At 44.1% G+C, this 20,940-nt stretch overlaps 1 protein-coding gene across 4 annotated transcripts in view; it reads right to left on the bottom strand.

Moving 5' to 3' along the window:
• Positions 1 to 19,282, bottom strand: part of LHX4 (LIM homeobox 4) — a 34,900-nt gene extending 15,618 nt beyond the window's left edge. The window contains exons 1-2 of one of the 4 annotated variants that reach the window (XM_053247110.1): positions 19,198 to 19,282; positions 17,363 to 17,534 (exon numbers count right to left, since the gene is read on the bottom strand). In XM_053247110.1, coding sequence (XP_053103085.1) covers positions 17,363 to 17,427 — 65 coding nt within the window. In that variant the 5' untranslated portion in view covers positions 17,428 to 17,534; positions 19,198 to 19,282. The other 3 variants (XM_053247106.1, XM_053247108.1, XM_053247109.1) reach the window with 3 other exon arrangements.
• Positions 19,283 to 20,940: the final 1,658 nt, after the last annotated feature.

Genomic DNA, 20,940 nt, shown 5'->3' on the forward strand with positions numbered 1-20,940 from the left:
AGCTGTGAAAAAGGCAAATTCCATGCTAGGGATCATTAGGAAGGGGATTGAAAATAAAACTGCTAATATTATAATTCCCTTATACAAAACTATGGTGCGACCACACTTGGAGTACTGCGTACAATTCTGGTTACCACATCTTAAAAAGGACATCGTAGAACTAGACTACAACACCTGGGGCTTTTTAGTTTAGAAAAAAGACTACTGCAGGGAGACATGATAGAGGTCTATAAGATCATGCATGGTGTGAAGAAAGTGGAGAGAGAGAAATTATTTTCCCTCTCACACGACACTAGAACCAGGGGGTCACTCCATGAAATTGATTGCCAGGAGGTCTAGGACCAACAAACGGAAGTACTTTTTCACACAACATGTGATCCACTTGTGGAAATCTCTGCCACAGGATGTGGTGACAGCCAACAACCTGGATGGCTTTAAGAGGGGTTTGGATAATTTCATGGAGGAGAGGTCTATCAACGGCTATTAGTCAGAGGGCTGGGCTATAGGCCACCTCCAGGCTGAAGGGCAGGATGCCTCTGAGTACCAGTTGCAGGGGAGTAAGAGCAGGAGAGAGGCTGCGCCCTCAACAGCTGCCTGTGGGCTTCCAGCGGCATCTGGTGGGCCACTGTGTGAAAGAGGATGCTGGACTAGATGGGCTTCCTTGGGCCTGATCCAGCAGGGCTGCTCTTCTGTTCTGTAACTGGCAATGGCATATGCTCGTCCCACCCCCTCCCCACCAGCCTAGCTCCCAGCCCCTCACTCCAACCTCAGACCATCCGACTAAGGGTTCTCTGACCTGGTAGCCAGCTTCTTGCTAGAGGCCTTCAGGCTCCATGATTACACTTTAATACACCTTTTTGCCCTTATTCACACTCTATGAAAAATGATGTTCTTTCATAAAAAACATGTTCTTTAATGGCACCTGTCAGAGTCTATCAGCAGCCTGGAAATGTGGCTAAGTAAACATGCCATTTGTTTTCGTGTGCAGCAGCAGCAATTGCTGGACATCAGATCAATCAGTTTTTAAAAGGCAAATTAATAAAAGGTATGTGGCGGCAAAAGCACATTAACATGGAAAATTCATTCAATTCCTCCCCCAGTGAATACCCCTGTGAGTATAATAATAGCAGCCAGCATCCCTAAAGAGAATTGCTGCCTTCAGCGCTAGTATGCTGCATTTAGCAACCACAGAGGTTTCCAAAGACTGGATAATTTCAGATAGCTGTGGGAGTCAAAAGGCTTCTTTGCACATTACATATGTAGGTGTCCAAAACGTCTAAAGTGTACCTATAAGTAAGTAAGCTGTGAATGCGACAAATATTTTTGCAAGCATGGTATCATACTGGTACACCCATCAGGAAGCCAGGGTTGGCTACAGCTCACTGCCAAGTATCTGCTCAGCAACAAACCCAGATTTGCATTATGTGTGAAATAGTCCTTGCCACATTCTGTCTAGTGCTTGCCACATTCTGTGACCAAGCAACAGAATCCAGATGAAGGCCATGCAGATTAAAATGCATAGCTTGCCACTGCCTGTTTGTTTTGTTGTTTTTAACTTCAGTAGCAGCTCAAGAGGAATCAGGACTGAAAGGTTATTTAGCCCATTTGCCTCACACCACGGTCTTCATAAAAATCTGCCCCCACACACACACATACCAGTTGATGTTTGCCTTGGGGCACAAACTCCCACCAATGGAAGCTGTTGGCTTCCATTCTGCAACTAACAGCAGCTGGGGAGGCATTTTTACTCAGGCACAAGAGGAAAAAGCTTACTGTCTCTTCCCCCTGTAATGTAGGGACCCGGTCTTGAATGGGCTCCCACATAGCTATTTAATTATTATTTTTAAGACAAAGACACATGGGGCCAAATTACTCATGCAAAGTAATAGGTAGTTTAGTCCAAGAAGCTAGGATACACTGTTAGAGTCAATTCTGAATGGCTCCCCAAAAGAGGGCAGAGTAAATGAACTGCAACTGGGGACAGAGCAAGTGTGTGGGGAACCTGCCCCTATGTTGAGACACTGGGGTCAAGAGGGACAAGGCTCCTTAGGCTCCACTTCAATGATGTCTCTAAGTTCAATGAGAGACAATGATGTCTCTCTTACATGCATTCACATATAAATGAATGGATGCCATTTGGCACTGCATTCAGCAACAAAATTGTGATGGGAGCAAAACCTGCCCTTCATCCCTGACCTGGATGGCTCCACGTCCAGCAAAAGTCCTGAGAGCATTCATTGGGGTTTCTTGGGGTTTCTGCAATATTCCAGCCCCTTCATAATGATGGGCATTTGCTAGGGAAAGAGGCCATGGCTCAATGACAGAGCACATGGTTTGCATGCAGAAGATCCCAAGTTCAATCCTTGGCATCTCCAGTTCCAAGGATACCTGAGGTATCTGGGCCAGGGAAGACCCTCACTCTACTGCCTCTACTGGGCTAGATGGACCAACAATCTGGTTCAATATAATGCCACTTAATAATGTGTAAATAATAGATAATAATTATAAAACTACCACTTGTCCACACCCTTATATCTAGGATATGGGTTTTGTCAGGTAGAACAAATGTAATGCAACTTTTCTTGAGATCACTGGCATCATCCTAGGAACAAGGAAAGACCGCTGCTAACTTGGCAAAGAGGTAACTTCTAACATGGTGATTCTCTTTATTTAGCAGGGGGAGAGTAACTGGCCCTATCCACCCACAGCACAGTATCTCCAGTGACTGTTGCTGGTTTCTATCTTGTGATTCTTTTTAGATTGTGAGTCCTTTGGGGACAGGGATCCATCTTATTTATTTGTTATTTCTCTGTGTAAACCACCCTGAGCCATTTTTGGAAGGGTGGTGTAGAAATCGAATAAATCCTCCTCATCATCATCATCTCTGCTCAGAAACAAGGAGCAAGGAAAGAAAGAATGCAATACCTTCTCTGTATTAGGTGGAATCATGTGCCTTGCCACATCAGCCTGCATTTAAACCTATGAGGCACCTACTGTGATTCACTCCATCCATATGACTCATGGTTGAAGGTGACAGTGGCCTGACTAAGAGAGGAGGGAGCCAGGCAGTGTCCTTAGATGTCTATTAGTTCAAGACCAAGAGCATCTTTGATCACATGAGCCAGCAAATAATACACTTAGTCATAATGCCTTAACAGCCCATTTGGTATTTATACTTCTTTCTGTCAGTGTCTCAGAGAATAAGGGTGGCGGGAACACATAAAATGATATTATGTATTTAGACCATTTTCTGTTAGGGTGCGGGTCAAATGTGCACAATTCAAATTGTAGTGGGCTCCACACAGGCCAGTGCAGAGAAAGGTATTCTGTATGTTGATGCTGTATCTCTTTGGGCTTTGCTCCAGTCAAGAAGATCCTGAATCCATACAGACTCCTGGATGAGGAGAACAAGATAGTGTTTAGTCTGTACTTGTCCAAAAGTGTATGGGGCAATAGGAGCAACCTTTTGCCAGGGATGTCAGTCAGAGAGAGTAGACAGACAGACAGACACAAAGTGTTTTATACCACATGCAGTTATTCCTCATGAGTACCTGACTAATTCACCAGTTTGTTTATTTTTTCACGTTTACCCTTCTCATTCAACAAGAAGCTTGGGACAGGTTTCATGGGATTTATTCCATCTTATTTGCACATTTTAGGTTAATAGTACTTTTCTTCTGGACACTGATTAATTATACTTATGGGCCACTATAGCCTGCACCCAACCCTGGCATGGTCCATCTGACATCCTGTCCTTGTTCTGTGCCATGGGCCTGGAGAAAACCTCCCCTTTGCTTATGCCATCGTCTTCATTTCTCCTGAAACTCAGCTCAGAGCAGTTCATTATTCCCTGCCTTTCCCTCAGCAATTCAAGGGCTGTTAAGTGGGCTCCTTCAGCCCATTCTTTGCTTTGTATTTGCTTTTCATCCAGCTTCAGCAAGGAAGCATCACATAAAGCACCCAGGCTGCACAGCCTGCTGGGCTTCCAGCACCTCCCTCCACTGAAACCAGCAAAGTCACAGTGGAAAGCTGCAGGCTGAACAAGTCACTCAGCAGTGTTCGGGCTGCGACAGCTGCCAAGGGAAATGCCGCAACTCAGTTGCTTTAAACACAGCTGAGAAGATTTCAAAAGGAAAAGAGGAGCCAGGACTTCCAGGCCCCATAGGCCAAACTGGGAGGGAGGCGAGGTGGCAGGATGGAGGGGTGTGTGTGTGTGTGTGTGTGTGTGTGTGTGTGTGTGTGTGTGTGTGTGAACAAAATTGGGATAGGTGTGGAAAGGACTGAAAGATCACATGGGGAAGGGAGAGAGAAAAGAAAGACACACACCCTAGCTGTGTGTGTGAGACTGAGATTTGGGTAGTGTGACAAGCCCAGCTGATGAGGTGATAAACCTACACTGGCTGGCAGCCCTTCAGACTGACAGTGGGAGCTCACCTATGGAATGCCCCTCCATACCAAAACAAATTGCCTGCAGATAGAAAGCTGTGTGTCAAGCAGAAGAGTTCTAGCTCAGGTATCTTCCCGATGTACTAGTTTTCAAAGTGTAGGGATTTTTTTTCACATCAGGAAGCAAGCGTTTCACCATGTGAACCTTCACTTCCAGTCTGAAGTCAAGGCACAAGTTTGCTACTGACGTTCCAAGTGCCCACCAATTTATTCTCAAGCCAGGAAAATAAATAGGGTTGACTGGAGCGAGCGAGCTAGAGAAGGTTATAATCAATGAGGACAGAAGTTATTTCATTGGTCACTACATGCAACCAAGGGAACTGAAGCAGGCGATGACTTCTTTCCTTACTTGACATCCAAGAACCTTTTACTTATTGACCAGAGCTCTGGAATGTGGGACCAACTGGGCAGGATACAATCTGCACGCTTCTTCCGCTAAGAAAAGTTCTAGGCAGCTATTTTTGTTCCTTCTTAAAGCTGAAAATTCAGGGATGCAGGCCAGAATATGCAGAGGGCCAAGCCTCGGCAGTCTCACTGCCCTGTCAGTGGCTCTGCCACCACCCAAAAAGGGTTAATACAAATTATAATTTGATTTGGTTGTGGTCAGCATATTATGTCATGTGCACTACTACTACAAATATTTATATACTGCTCTTCAACCAAAGTTGTTAAAGCGGTTTACACAGAAAAATAAATAATACATAAATTAGATGGTTCCCTGTCCCCAAATGGCTCACAGTCTAAAAATAAACATAAGGTAGATACCAGCAACAGCCACTGAGAGGATGCTGTGCTGGGGTTGGATAGGGCCATTTGCTCTCCCCCTGCTAAATATAAGAGAACCACCACTTTAAAAGATGTCTCTTTGCTCAATAAGCAGAGACTCACCAAGATGTGCTTTTACCAGATGGGCCTGGAAGGAGCAAAAAGATACATTTATTTTTAAGTGTTTACCCTGACACGGCTCCAGGGAGCCCTTGGGGTGATCTGAAATGAACCATAACTACAAGAAAAGATAAAAGCTATTAAATTGAAGCAAACAAACAATTTCAAATACAGCACACGAGTCATATAAGAACTATAAAGAAGACAGACAACAGTGCATTAGTCAGCAAGGCCTCATATTCAAAGCTCCTTTAGGCTTGCTAAAAGACAAAGATCGCCAAACTTCTAAAAAATATAAATCAGACTGGCCAAGTATAAAGGGAATTGCACAAGAAGGCTACCACTGCAGAAAAGGTCCTGCTCTTTCAAATATTTAGCCTCCAGCAAAAACGATACACAGAGCTGGGCCTCTGTGTATAAGGGTGCGCATAGTGAGCCATCAAGCTGATTCCGACAGCAAGCTAGCCATGTTGTAGATTTCTGGCAAAGGCAAAAACAAAAATGACATTGTCAGCCGACAACCTAACTGGGGTGGGGAGGGGAAATGCCTTACAGATCCCTTTAGGTAGGGCTGCCATATGTCCTCATTTCCTGCAGACATGTTCTTGTTTCCATTAAAAAAAGGAATGACCTTGAGGAAAGGCAACCTGTCCAGTATTTGCCCACCTCTATGTGTGAGCCACCTGGCAGACCTGGCCCCCTTTGAGTCTGCAACCCGAACTACCAGTTCCTGAAGGTCAGGGCTACCAGTCCAAGAAAGAAATCTGGCAGGTAAACCCGACCACCTTTGTGACCACTGGCTGGGGCTACTCTGGCACAAGAGGCCAGGTCTAGCAGCTGCATGCAGGAAGACCTGGGTAGACCTGGCCTCTGTCATTCCAACAGTGAGGTCTATAGGGCTGGTGGGGGCAAGGCAGCTCCCACCCAAAACAATGGGTGGAACTGGCCACTCAGCAACAGCTACTGAAAATACACTCTGCAGAGTTGACAGTTATCCACAGGCTAATCACTGGGATTCCACATTCTCACACAATGTATTAAATGTGTATTTTTCCAAGGATGCTTTTCCATGTGGGGGGAAATGTATTATAGTGGAATGGATTCGAAGGCATGCTGAGTGATGTCCACACACAAGAGCTGTTACTTCCTTTAAAACCTGCTTATGTAATGCCATTAGAGAGGTTTTAACGAAAAGCAAACACACATTTCTGCATGGCAGATCAAGCAGCCATTTTCCCACTTCCATCTGTGCTGACCAGAGAGATCCCAACAACTGGTGAAATGAGGGAAATATAAACTACTGGATTAAGAAGCTCATTAATGCTAACAAAGGGGCACTAGAGAGAGGACCACTGAGAAAAAAACTTATCTATAGCAATTATTCTGGTATAATGGGAAACTTTAAAAAACTACCTAGGTTCCACAATGCCAGTTTACTGTATGACATTTGCTTGTCTGCAGAAGCTTTCCTTCCTCCTACTGGTTAATGGTTAAGAGAACCATTGCCCATCTATATAAGGCCATCATGGGAGAAGATAACAGGCCCAGCACAAAGAACTAAGACCACTTTTAGACCTCCACGCAATTCTGGCATGGTTCAGTCTCTCCCACTGACTTGATTTTCTACTCCACCTACATACACATGACATCACTCAAGGTGGTGTACAATAGACTAATTGGAAAATAACATCTCAATACACATTGGACTCACCAGTCCACCCTGCTGCAGAAGAAGTGTGTTTTGCTCTACTGACAATGTGGTAGAAAGACAATCTGCCCAAGGGCGTAACTATAATAGGGCAAGGAAGACAGTTGTCTGGGGGCCCACTGCCTTGAGGGGCCCCCCAGAGGCGTCACATGACTCACTCCCCCAGCCGTGCACCCGCCCAGGCTTCCTTCAGTTGTATTCATCCTCTGAAATTGATGTGAGTGTTAAGACCTGGAGCTACTAGAACAGCATGTCTTTCTCTAGTACCATTAAATGACTTGCATCATCCACCATTTACAAAACCTTTTAAAAATTTAGGATTATATTCTATTGTGGCATATAGGATATATATATATAAAATTTTACTATGCTTTTTGTTACCACTATTCAGCCTCATTTAAGATTTCTTTACTTCATGAGCTGAGCTTCAATGAGGGGGTGCCTTTTAAAATCTTGTCTCTGGGCCCACTCCAACCTTGCTATGCCCCTGATTCTGCCCTTTGTGGATTAGGATAATATCTCGCCTCACTACTCTAGCTTCATCAGTTCCATTTCCCCCTCATCATAGTGATGTCCTCCTTGGTTTCCTCTCTGAGATTAACTATCCCTCTTGCTTAGCCTCTTTGCTAATAATGTATTACTACTTTGTTTTCCCCATTCACATACTGTATTTCCGTCAAAGCAACGAAGGACATTTTACAATTCAAAATATACAAACAAACAGGTTATGAAAGACAACACTATAAAACAGCAGAATTGTTGCAGACCACTGACAGTCTCTTCCGGGCTCCATCACCTGAACTTCTCCCCTCTTGCTTGCCCATCCCAGCACACAAGACTTTAAGGGAAGGACTGTCTCAACGGCATATCTGTTGAGCCCTCAACTCCTCAAGAACCTGGACTAGCAACATATTCATGCATGTATGCAGACTGCATTTAAACTCCCTTTCTCCACCTCTCCATTCTCTTGCTTAGCTTTCAGGCTTGCGATACCTATTGCAGCAGAATGAGATGGTAGAATTAATTATACACTTCAGTCACATGTTGGAACACTCTCCTATATAAAACAAAACACAATTCCCTGCAAGGGAAAAACTGCACAGGAGGACACAGGAAGAAAGATGTGCTACATTCTGCTTTCAGGGACTGATTGATTGATTGATTTTAACCTGAGGGAGATTCAAAAATGGTACTACCCAACTCCATCCTGAAATATACAGACTACTATAACACTTCAGGATTTTGCTGCTCATTCCGCTGGTCCTTTTCCCACCTGCCCTAAAGCTGGACTACAAGTTGAACACCAAACAGCATTTGTAGGAAACCATGACCCACCTGTCATTCTAATCCCCTGCATAAACATAACCCCCAGCTCTCCATAGTATGGCTTCAGAGAATCCATGCTAATTTAGCATCTGGTGCATAAAATATTCCTTGGCTGCTAATGGACCAAAACATCAACAAAACAATAGGGCCTGCAGAAGCATTAAATGCTATATCTCACCCACACAACCAGAGAACACAATCCAAATATTGGGCGGGGGAGGGCAACTTGGGTTGGTTCTCATTTTTCTGGACATGGGCTGGCTCCCTATACAGCTTTGTTCGTAAGTATGGATGCTCCTAAATCTGATGTTTGTAACTTGGGGAGTCCCTGCATTCTGCACCCAAGCATCATGTCTCTGGACCCAGTACTAATTTATAACACAGTCACCTCATCCATGAAAGGCACTGTGTATTTGGGGAAATGGTAAGATTCACTGGGGTCCTTTAGCTTTTTTTTGTTCCCGTTGTTTAATCTCCTTCCATTTCTGGCTGCATGATCTGTATTTATACTCAGACATAGCAGTAGGACTTTTATATCTGTCTCAATTATATTTGAGTGACAAATACCCTCTAGACACTTTTCTCTGTCACCAGGATTTAGTGTCTATTCTTCTATACACTTTGGAGACCAGTTCACTAATTTCTTGGGCCCGTAAATCCTATCCATAACACTGACTCCACTGTCCCTAACTCCTTCTGCCACATTTTGGCTCCTCCTGCCTATGCTTAGGAAATGCAGCAAGATCTGGACAAACCCATACAGATGTCGAGGAATAAGTAAGAAGTGCTAGAACCAATCAGAAGCAATGTTAGAATAAAACAAGCAAAATTCTGAGCAGTGGTGTGAACAATAATCTCCTAGCCTAGAACTTACTCTACAGAAGGGAGGGGGGGGGAGAGAAGAGCCCTATTCAGAAATTGTGTTGTATGCATGTACAGATGTCCAAACACTTGTACAGTGCATGTTTTTGTTTGAATGACTGTGCCCGCATTCATTTTAAAAGTGAATCTGAATACAAGCCCTTCAAATGGTACAGACAGAAAGTTTACTGTTGTGCCTGCATTCAACAAAACTGCATAATAACTGCACCTACATACAAATCTGAACCTGTGTATACAAATCTTTGGATGTTCAAAAAAAGGGATGCTACAGTGTCCCAAGCAAAGCCCTGCCCTTGCAATGCCACACTCAAAAAGCCTCCATCTCCACCACCCCAGCCCTGTCAGCACTTACAGTGTTTGTCTCTTCAGACAAATGCCATAAAGATGGGCAGTGCAGGGAGTGAGAGAGAAGCTTTTTGAGCATGGCAGCATCAGGACAGGGCTTGCAGGCATGCTCTCGTCTCGGGACTTGATTGTACAAGTGTTGAACATAACATGTGAACACAATAGCTACACAATATCTAAAGAGAGAGATTGTACTTGTACAGCAAATTCTAGGCTTTGTCATTTGAAAGTCAGAGACCAATGTGCCATCCTCTGTGATGCCAGGAAATGCCAGCAGGAACTAAGGAACTCTATGACTTGAAATTCTTGAGACAGCATATCACAAAAGTCCTCTGCATAATGTGACTGCTGAGTCTAAGGAGCTTGCAGCCACCAAGGACTGGATTCAAAGAGGTCATTCACACTATCAAAAACTGTGTTCTACCCAGGTTTGGGAGCTGTGCGTGCTCCCAATTTTCAATTGTGTAGAAGCAATGTAGGAGGTAAACTTGGGTATAAGTTTTTGTGTGGAAGCAAGGTAGGAGGATAACCTGGGTAGCTTTTCCTCCTACCTTGCTTCCACACAATCACTTCTACCCAGGTTTTCATCTTACCTTGCTTCCACACAACTGAAAATTGGGAGTGTACACAGCTCCCAAACCCAGGTAGAACACAGTTTTTAACTGTGTGAATGACCTCATAGTAGAGTAAGTCAAGTCTTTAACCAGATTTCTGAGATTGCATAGGTTATTGCACAGGACCACATTTCCCAACACCCTTTCTGAAGAAAGGAGAGACTGAAAAAACAAGACAATCAAAGGAACAAAACCTGAACAGCCTAGAAGCAGGCTTACGGGGAATAGTGAAAAGCTGGAGTGGCAGATCCAAAGTAGCAGATTGGAATTTGGAAGCAAAGGTACTGTAGCTCTGTATATAAATAAATTTACTCTGCTTTTTGTTTCCACGATTCAGCCTCATTTAAGACTTCCTTACTTCATGAGCTGAGCTTCAGTGGGGGGGGGGTGCATTTTAAAATCTTGTCTCTGGGCCCACTCCAACCTTGCTACGCCCCTGTGCTGAACCTGTGCAATCTCAGAAACCCGGTTAAAGACTTGGCTTACTACACTATGAAGCTCTTCTCACGACTGGTGAGAAGAGCTTCCAGCAGGTCTGTGGGGAGAGCAGGTTAACTTACCCCTCCCTGAAGATGACCTCCGAGCTGTCCCTGGGTGGCCAATTAGCCGCCCACATGATTACCGGCTCTGTCACAGAGACAGTTGGGGCGGAGGGGATTGGGGGCTGCCCAGACCCCAGAAGTCACAGTCACGCGAGTGTGCAGAGCATCCTGGGGAGACCCCCCCCCGGGACCAGGAGGTTTGTTTGAGCCTCCCAGTGGGGGTCTCCTCGTGTATCACTGCCCCACGGTGGCACACAATCAGAAAAGGGGGGAGGCTACTTTGGTGGGCTAGCCACCAGAGAACTACTGGGCTCGCTCACAAGCCCGGTGGTTCTCACAAGGGGGGAAACCAGGCTCCTTTAGCCTGGTTTCCCCCCTATTGTGAGAACAGAATAGCCTCTATGAATCCTGTCCTTGGTGGCTGCAAGCTCTTGTTTTGCCTACCCTGTAAAATTATTCACTGTTGTTATCCACATGTCAGTGGGATTGCTAGAATCTACCAACATTATTATAGCGACTGTCAACACTAGAGTGCCTTTGGCACGTGCCTCTAGTCCTGGGTGCAGAAGAACCTGATTGATTTGACCATCGCTAGCTATGCTGAAACCATTTTGTGTTTAGTACTGGCATGGTGTTTCCAGGGTGGAAATACATATTGGTTTGCAGACAGGCAAACATCCTTGCTTCAGTCTGCCATACAGAAAATGTGTACAGACAAGAGAATAGAACTGAAAGAAGCAGCAAGAACTCTTAGGAAAACAACCGGGCAATCAGGAAGGGGCATTAGTGTGGGTTCCTTCTGAACTCCAGCATGGATCAGAACAGATATGCTTGATGTGGCAAGGGTGATTAAATCAGACAAAGCTATAGTCCAATTTGGGTTTGAAAATGCAATGGGGGAGGGAGAGTGTATTAGAAAGATTTGGGTCTCTAAGAAGGTTAAATGGCTGCAAATAGCATTCATCCTGTGAGAGTGCTAAAGCAGCAAAATTCCCTTTATTTAAACATTTGGCTTTCATACAGGAAAATATTGGAGACTTTACTGGATTTTTAAGTAGTCTCTTGTTTTCCACCTGGTTGTTTCATGCAGGGTCCCTCATGAAGCCCACTTTTCTCCTCCCCTACACTATTCCATTTTACTCAGAACTGCATTTCTTCTGCCCACCCCAGCACACACAATGTTTAAGGGCATATCTGCTCAACAATCCCATATCAGTTTAACTGCTATGACTTCCCCAAAAAACCTCTGGAAATTAGTGTGGTGAGGATGTTACAAATGTTCTGCATCTAGAACCCCCTGGCCTCTCCTTACAGAACAGTTCCCATAATCCCCTGGGGAGAAGGAATATATATTTATTTAGATTTATTTATTTTTTTATATTTTATATTCCACTCTTCCTCCAAGGAGCCCAGAGTGGTGTACTACATACTTAAGTTTCTCCTCACAACAACCCTGTGAATTAGGTTAGGCTGAGAGAGAAGTGACTGGCCCACAGTCACCCAGCAAGTATCAAAGCTGAATGGGGATATGAACTCGGGTCCCCCCGGTCCTAGTCCCGCAATCTAACCACTACACCACGCTGGCTCTTTAACTTTAAAAGAAATTTAAAACAACATTAATTCCCAATACACAAAGAAATACAGGCTGACACCTTAACAAAACATTTGTGGAAGGATGTCGCACTAGTGCAAAGTTGTTGCACTAGCTACTTATGCAAAGTCTAGAGCTTGTGTTCCAGGTCAGAGTTGCAGTATCACAAGCATGCTTGCACAACCATGTGCAGCACATCTATGGGAATTTTGTGTAACTGTGCAATCACACAAATCTCTGGGGTTTTTTAGTGCAATTATGTGATCTTGCACCAGCACAGCCTTGCTTGTTATAAAGCACTTTGTTAGTCAGGATTTATGTTAATTTTGTCAATCAAATCGACGAAAAGGCGATATGTTCCCTAGACATAGTTTTGTTCCAATAGAGCAAAAATGGCATCCACTCTTGTACATTTCTGAATAAAGTCTGCTTTCCCCTTCCGCACATCTTTATCTACAGTCAAACTTTCTCATAAGAATAATTTGCCAGATCTCCCAATTCCAGGCAATTGAAAGTTTTTCGAGGCTTACACTAATAATATCTTAGCTTAGCTGCTATCAACAAATTGACGATAAGTCTCCTGTGTTCCTTCTTCACAATACAGTAAAAGCAACCTAAGAGAACCATGAATGGGTAGTGTGAAAGCTCACACCCAGTTTTCTACCTAATCTACCAAAATGTGCTACAAGAATTATTGTGCAATTGGAAAATTTCAGCAGATATGAGCAAATGGACCTCTATGATTTTGACATCTCCAGATAATAATAGTCAGATAAGTCTTATCAAGTTTTAAGAGTGTGATACAGAAGTGCCCCAAGAGCAAGAGGCCAATGCTTCAACTTCTGATCCATTACAGTCCATGTAGAGGTACAAGATGCACATCTGTAGTGGGGGCAGGGGTGAGCGTGTGTGGGGAAAGGGCAGTAACCTATTGCTGGATGGGGGAACCTTTACATACGCATAAAATATAACATAAATAATAAAGCATAACAAAAACAAAAATGAAAAAATTCATTCATTCATTCATTCATTCATTCAGTTTAGATACTGCCCTTCCAAAAGTGGCTCAGGGTGGTTTACATTAAAATAAAATTTAAAAACATTTAAACCAGATTAAAACTCATTAAAACTAAAACTAGATATCATTAAAAGCTAGGCTAAAAAGAATGGCCTTTAAGGCTCTCCTGAAGGTCTCAAAGGAAGATCATCCTCTTGTATCCATGTGAAGTGTGTTCCACAACTCAGGGGCAACAACTGAAAAGGCCTGATGATCCCAGGTTGCTACCAGATGACACCTGAAGGCGGGCCCCCTCCTGATGTTCTTAATAAGCAGTGGAGATCTTGTAGAGAAAGGCGCTCTCTCAGGTAACCCAGACCTAAGCCATTCAGGGCTTTAAAGGTAATGACCAGCACTTTGTAGCTTGCCTGGGAACATACTGGCAGCCAGTGCAACTGTTGAAGAACAAGCATAGTGTGGTCTCTCCAGGATACCCAAGAAACCAATCTGGCTGCCACATTGTGGACTAACTGAAGTTTCTGAACTACATACCAAGGCAGCCCTACATAGAGCGCATTGCAGTAGCCCAACCTAGAGGTTACCAGCTGGTGTACCACTGTTTTCAGGTCATTCTCAAGGAATGGGCAGAGTGGTCAAATCAGTCACAGCTGGTCAAAAGCACTCCTGGCCACAGCCTCAACCTGAAGCACCAGGGTGAGATCCACGTCCAAGAGAACTCCCAAATTACAAACCTGTTCTTTCTGGGGGAGTGTAACCTCATCCAGAACAGGACATTCTATCCCACCGTTTGGCACATTACAACCCCCAGCACTGAGAGTACCTCCATCTTGGATTCAGATTGTGTTCATGATCAAAAATGAAGCACCACATAAATACTTTTTTCTTGCGCAAACCTATATACATTTTACTGTCCTGGCTGAGGTGTAGAAATTTAAATTTAAATAAGAAAATCCTAGCTATGGATGGTACATATAGCTGGTGATTGTGACAACCACATACCTGCTCCACAATTCCCAGAGCAGTTTTTCAATGGTTTTTAAAATGTGAATATGGAGGGATGGGTAAACTGAAGGATGAGGATATGTATACAAAGCAACATTATTTTGGGCACAAATATAATAAAGAGGCTCTAGTACAGTCCAACAAGTGCAGTGGGGAAATGACGACTAGCAAGCCACAGATTGCCGGTTCAAATCCTCACTGGTATGTTTCCCAGACTATGGGAAACACCTATATTGGGCAGCAGCAATACAAGAAGATGCTGAAAGGCATCATCTCATACTGTGCAGGAGGAGGCAATGGTAAACTCCTCCTGTATTCTACCAAAGACAATCACAGGGCTCTGTGGTCACCAGGAGTCGATAGCACACTTTATCTTTAGTACAACACGACAGCTCATACTATGAATACACCAGGGCATACATAATGCTTTTTTTAACATCAGGGCATACTGATGTTAAAAGACTTTTAGCAATCGCTGGGAAAGATCCCTGCCACAGATCTTGAAGAGATGATGCTGCTGCCAGTCACTGTAGACAACACCAATGGCCAGCTCAGTAGAAGTGAATCTAATGAAACGCACATCACCGTTCCTCTTTTATGCCTCTTTTGTGTCAGTCCCTAGAACTGACAAGGCATCAGCTGTCTACCAAATTAATTGGGTCACTGAGTTACGTGAAGCTGAGCTGAAGCTGATCTCAGAGAGGCCATGCCCTTGTTCTAACCATCCCTTGTCATGCCTAGATTTTCCCCCACTGAGGCAAAGCAGCTGCAAGAAGCAGATCAGGTTTTGATTAGGAGAAATATTAAGTTAAAAGGGATTTATTTCTAATGCAAAACAGCTTGGAGGGATTGTTGGATGCTGGAGGGTGTCTTAGGTTAAGCCACAGCGTGACTCTTTGTGGGAGGGATGTTTGCTCTAACATTTTGCTACCAATTTAACTACTGGAACTACAACATGTGAGTTCCTCTTCCATAGCAGGGTTTGCACTTTCCAAAAGGAAGGCCTCCTAAGTCTCCAGACCCCTCAAGGATATTCTAAACCCTTTCTCTGAATTCTTAGTTTTCATTTAAAAACAATACAAAAAACTGTAAGTCTCTGTCCTTGGTGCTTACAGGAGATAGATTCTACCAAATTACTCAGAAGTAAACCTGTTCCTGGTTTTCTGTGTCCCAACCAATGAGTGCTGACAAGTAATAGAAATAATTATCTCATGCTTCATTTCCTTTATTCATTTCATTTGTATGCACTGGTCAACTGAGGGGAAAGGGACCAAATTCTTGCACTTAGCAAATGTTAAAATATTATTAAAATTAATTGTATTACAATTGCTTAAAACATTAAATACTGTTAATTGAAATATATTAAACTACTTGTACTGTATTTAGGTTTTTGCTGTCTTGCACATAGGAGTGATATGGTCTCTCTGAGATGACCCAGAGACCAACCTGGCTGCCACATTCTGGACTATGTACAAAGGCAGCCCCACATAGAGCGCATTGCAGTAGTCAAGTCTGGAGGTGACCAGAAGATGTGCTACTGTTCTGAGGTCATTTATCTCAAGAAACGGACGCAGCTGGCATATCAGCCAAAGCTGATAAAAGGCATCTCTGGCCACTGCCTCAACCTGGGACACCAGGGAGAGTTTTGTGTCCAGAACCACCCCCAGACTGCGTACCTGTTCCTTCTGGGAAAGTGTGACCCCATGCAGAACTGGCAGATCAAAATCATTTCCCGAGTTCTGACCCCGCACAATAAGTACCTGTGTCTTATCTGGATTCAGCCTCAGTTTGTTATCTCTCATCCAGCCCATTGCTGCCTCCAGGCAGGCATTTAGGGAGATTATGCCCTCTCCTGATGATGATGACATGGAGAAATAGATTTGGGTGTCATCAGAATACTGATAACACTCTGCACCAAATCTCCTGATGATGGTTTCATGTAGATGTTAAACAACATCGGAGACAATACGGAGCCCGGAGGGACATCCCAAGCCAAGTGTCCAATTATTGCACCAATTATTCTATTGTCAGTCTGACTAATATAGGATGAGATGAGTCTTTTTAGTCTATGATTGCCATTTACAAATGCTTTATTTATTGGAATTATAGTTTTCATATTATATGCTAATTTATATGTGTTATGTTGTATCATTGGTTATGGGTTCTGTTGTGTGTGTGTGTTTTAGGAGGAGAATATTCACCGCCCAGTTAGCCTTCTTGATGCCATCGAGGAGGAGTGAGGGGCCACTGGGCACTTTGTGTGCACCCATTACTCCCCCGATCCCCTCAGCAGTGCTTGGCACTATTTGGAAGAGGGAACCAGCAGGTGCATGCACTGTGGCTGCTGGTCCTTCTTGCTCCCTCAATAGTGCCTGGCACCAGGAAGAATGACCAGGCACCATTATGGGAACAGCATTCACTATTAACCCCATGCTCCATTTTGGGCCTAGCACAGCCCCACCACCTGGTGCTGGTGCTGCAGCTTCTCCTGCTATTCCCTTGGCACTGTAAGGAAGTATGGAAGCGCCATTCCTCACTATAAGTGAGGGATGGAAAAATCTATCATGGATATGGAGGAACTACACCAAGAAGAGTAAGTACACATATGAGCAAAACAGATGCCATGGAACTACAGTATGAAAATAAGATAAAATTAAAAAGCTAATACTTAGCACTTATATTGTACTTTTTGAGTGTTCAAAGCATTTCATTTCAATAACATTTACAATGATCTTGTAGAGTAGGATCTATCGTCATGGCTTTTCTAAGACCACCTAGTGATTTCATGACTGAGCTAGGGTTTAAACTACGGACTTTCCAATTTCACTCTTAGCCACTCTGCAGATGCTGAAGCTCTGAAGTTAGTCTGAGAGCAAAGGATAAGTTCATGTAAGAGTAACGTCGGCTTTCAAAGGAGGGGGTACTTAACACAAACTGCCCCATTGATGACTGACAGCCCAGTAAGCCCTCCAACCCCATAACAAAGAGCTTTGGGGCACTTACTTGAAGAAGTCTTCTTTGCAATAGACACTTCCAGCTCTGGAGAAGCAGCGGTCTGCTAACTGCATTTGGCAATCTGCACACTTGAGGCAGGATCCGTGCCAATGCCGATCGAGGACTTTCAGGATGAACTTATCCAGGATGTGCTGATTGCAGCCAGCACACTGGGGGATCTCTGGCAGGGAAAGAAGAACAATGTCAGCAAAAAACACTGCAGAGCAAGAAAAGACTGGAAGGCGCAAGAAGTTCTGACCTAAAGGCTTTCCAGGCAGTGGTTTATTCCAACCTGACCACTGATTTTTAGGAGTAATTTTGCAGGGTGGTGAGAGAGAGATGATGTTTTGCACATTGTGTAACTTTTTGTTGTATAATCTACATGACAAACTGTGAAGCACCAGAGACTTTTCATACTACATTTATTTCAATATGATAACAGAAGGGGGACATCTTGTGCAATTAGAAAAAGGTGCAGACTAACTATAGTACAAACTGCAGGGGAGTGGTCATCTGCAACATATAGGGAAGGTTGGCTCCCAAGGGAGCTTCCCCTTTTGCATCTGAGTAGACTTGCCTTCCAGTCTAGTTTTCACTTTGTGTGGTCCTTTTTTCTTTCTTTTTAAAACTGAAGCCAGTTTGATTAATCTTCACCCCCCACCAAAAGAGAAACAATTTAGCAACATTTCATGAAATGAAATTGAATTGAATGTTTACTAGGAGACTGCTAATGAAGTCCAGAGGACAGGGAGCTACACTGAAAACCACATTCAAACATTTCTTCCATGTCAAGCTCCATACCACAGGTGTCTCAGCAGAAGCAGCAGCGGAAATGCTGCAGAAGTTCATTAACCCAGAAGCGCGCAACAACAAAAATGATTTTTTTAAAAAGAAGTGGGAAGAGAGGGGCAGCAGCACCCACTGCAATACTCCCCAGTGTTCTGCCCCCTACCCTGGGCCCCAGTGCATACAAACAATAATTGTCTGTGTTTAGGGAGAAGGAGTTCTCTAGATAAACTTTCCACCCTTTTGCCCTAAATTATAGGCATGGGCATTTGCCTCAGAGTTGTGGGGAGAGGGACATATATTCACTCCATTCCTTCCTCTGTCAGCAGGAACAAAAAGCCCAAGCTCCTCTCTGGGAGTCTATCAAACTGACAAACCTCATCCCTGCTGATCCTCTCATCTTTGGCAGACCCTGCCTTGAATAAAGCCCTGCATTTAGGACACTCCTCCCCACTCCCAGCTTGCTCCTTCTTCCCTGGACAGGCAAGTGAATTGGCCACTCAATCCCTGGCTTCCAAAGGGGAGTTGTTCTCCACCTCCACCCCCTTCCTGAGCCTTTTTGCACCCTTTGGCAGCTGTGGAGCTGATAGCATTGCTATTCAGCTACCTCTTGGGCTGCACCCTCCCATCTCCCAGCAGCTGTTGCACTTCCCTCTGGGCCCTTCCGGACTCCTGACAGGTAATTGCTGGGGCTGTCCTGGGCCTCTGTTGCCAGATTTGGCTTTTTTAAAGCCAAAATTTTGGGTTACGGCCCATTTGACTCACAAGTATACCCCTGAGGTTCTGGCCAGCCGTTTGGAGCCCCCGGCTTCTCTCAGCACTGCCATTTGACTGGGTAAACAACCCTGTGAAATCCCAACAATAATAGAATGAGCTAATGCAAGAACTGCTAGTAGGTATAGACACCCTGCTAGAACACTACATGCAGTTAACTGTGCAAGCCCATGGAAGCTCCTGCAAAAAAACCCCAAACCCTCCATCTGGAAATACTCCTTGAGGGATGAATGAAAGCAAACTGGTCTCTCTCTTAAATATAGGATGTGTGGAAGGCTTCTCACAATGTTTGCACTGGAATTCCCACCCTCAGCACTGTGCTGGATATAGAGGAAGCAAGGCTCTTAAGGAAGATGTCATCTTGCTCTAGTGCAGTGGTCCCCAACCAGGGTTCCTCCAGATGTTGCTGAACCACAACTCCCATGTTCCCCAGCTACAATTTATTATGGCTGGGAATGCTGGAAGTTGTCATTCAGCAGCATCTGGAGGAGCCCTGGTTGGGGACCACTGCTCTAGTGTTTGTGCAACATTCCCCTCTCTTCAGGAATTGACCCTGTAATTTCTGCTGGCTTATCACCTGGACTAGCATAGAGAGACACAGATGAGACTAATCAGCTGCAACAGGGCTTGCATGATCTAGTGGTTGAGAGTAGCTCTTGTATACAACCCTGACACTGGATTTCAAATCCATCCTGGTGACTTGGGAAAATCCATCCTGGTGACTTGCAGGGATTAGTTTCAATTTGAATGTGCTAAGCTGAAACACCCAAATATTCAAACACCTTTGAATACTAGGGCATATATTCAGCACAACCAAATGATGAAGCTTTTTCTGGACTGTACCATTTTAGACTGTAGGTGGAGAAACTAATATGGAATGGCCTCCGTCTAAAAACAAAATAAGTGCATCCAGGATAAAGTTTCAGCCTTGACTTCTTCTTGACATGCTATTTTTCTGTGTGCAGGAAGGTTTTGTTTTTACTTTTAATAGGTGCATGTTTAAATGCTCCTCCATTTGCAATCTGAAGTTTTACCATCCAGAAACAGCTTTACCACTGAGTGGGGAGTTTGTACGTGTGTGTGTGTGTGTGTGTGTGTGTCCCCTTTGCTCACTGAGCAAAGAGGCACCTTTTAATTCTCTTTATGATTCTCTTTATTTAATGGGGGATTCTCTTTATTTAACAGGGGAGAGCAACTGGTCCTATCCATCCCCACCACTGTATTGCTCTAGTGGCTGTTGCTGGTGTCTATCTTATGTTTCTTTTTTAGACTGTGAGCCCTTTTGGGACAGGGAACAATTTATTTACTTATATATTTAAATTTATGTAAACCGCTTTGGGAACTTTGAAAAGCGGTATATAAATATTCTTTGTCATTGTAAATATCTCAAACTGGCTTTCAGTTCATTATAAATACTCTTCCTGGGCCATAAGAACACATAGAATAACCCTGCTGGATCAGTCCCAAGGCTTATCTAGTCCAGCATCCTGTTTCTCACAGTCGCCCACCAGATGCCCACCAGGTCATTGTGAGGACACAACTAGATACAATGCAGGAAATCCATGATCAGGATCTTCCGTGGGTTTTTTTTTACCATTGCCTTCTCCTGTGCAGTATGAGATGATGCCTTCCAGAATCTTCCTATACTGCTGCTGCCCGATATAGCACCAGTGGGGATTCGAACCTACAACCTTCTGCTGGTTAGTCAAGCATTTCCCCACTGCGCCATTAGGTGGCCAGTGAAGTTTTTGCTGCCATTAGTCTCATGACAGAAAAAGTCCCACCTGCTAAATATCTGTGTGTCAGACTGCTTTTCCTGAAGGCACAAAAACTGACCAGTAAAAAAATGCAAGCGAGCTGGAAATCCACATACCAGAGTGCTGTAATAACTCTTGTAAACAAATGCATGTACATGAATGGCACTGGTACACTAGAAGGGACAATGCTTGACTGATTAGAAAGGGCTGCCTGAGGCCTAGGCCTTGCTCAGACCTAGTGCAAGGGCTCATGAGAGTTTTGCCAGCTTG

The sequence above is a fragment of the Hemicordylus capensis genome, chromosome 4, assembly GCF_027244095.1.
Source record: "Hemicordylus capensis ecotype Gifberg chromosome 4, rHemCap1.1.pri, whole genome shotgun sequence".
In the NCBI taxonomy this organism is placed as follows: domain Eukaryota; kingdom Metazoa; phylum Chordata; class Lepidosauria; order Squamata; family Cordylidae; genus Hemicordylus; species Hemicordylus capensis.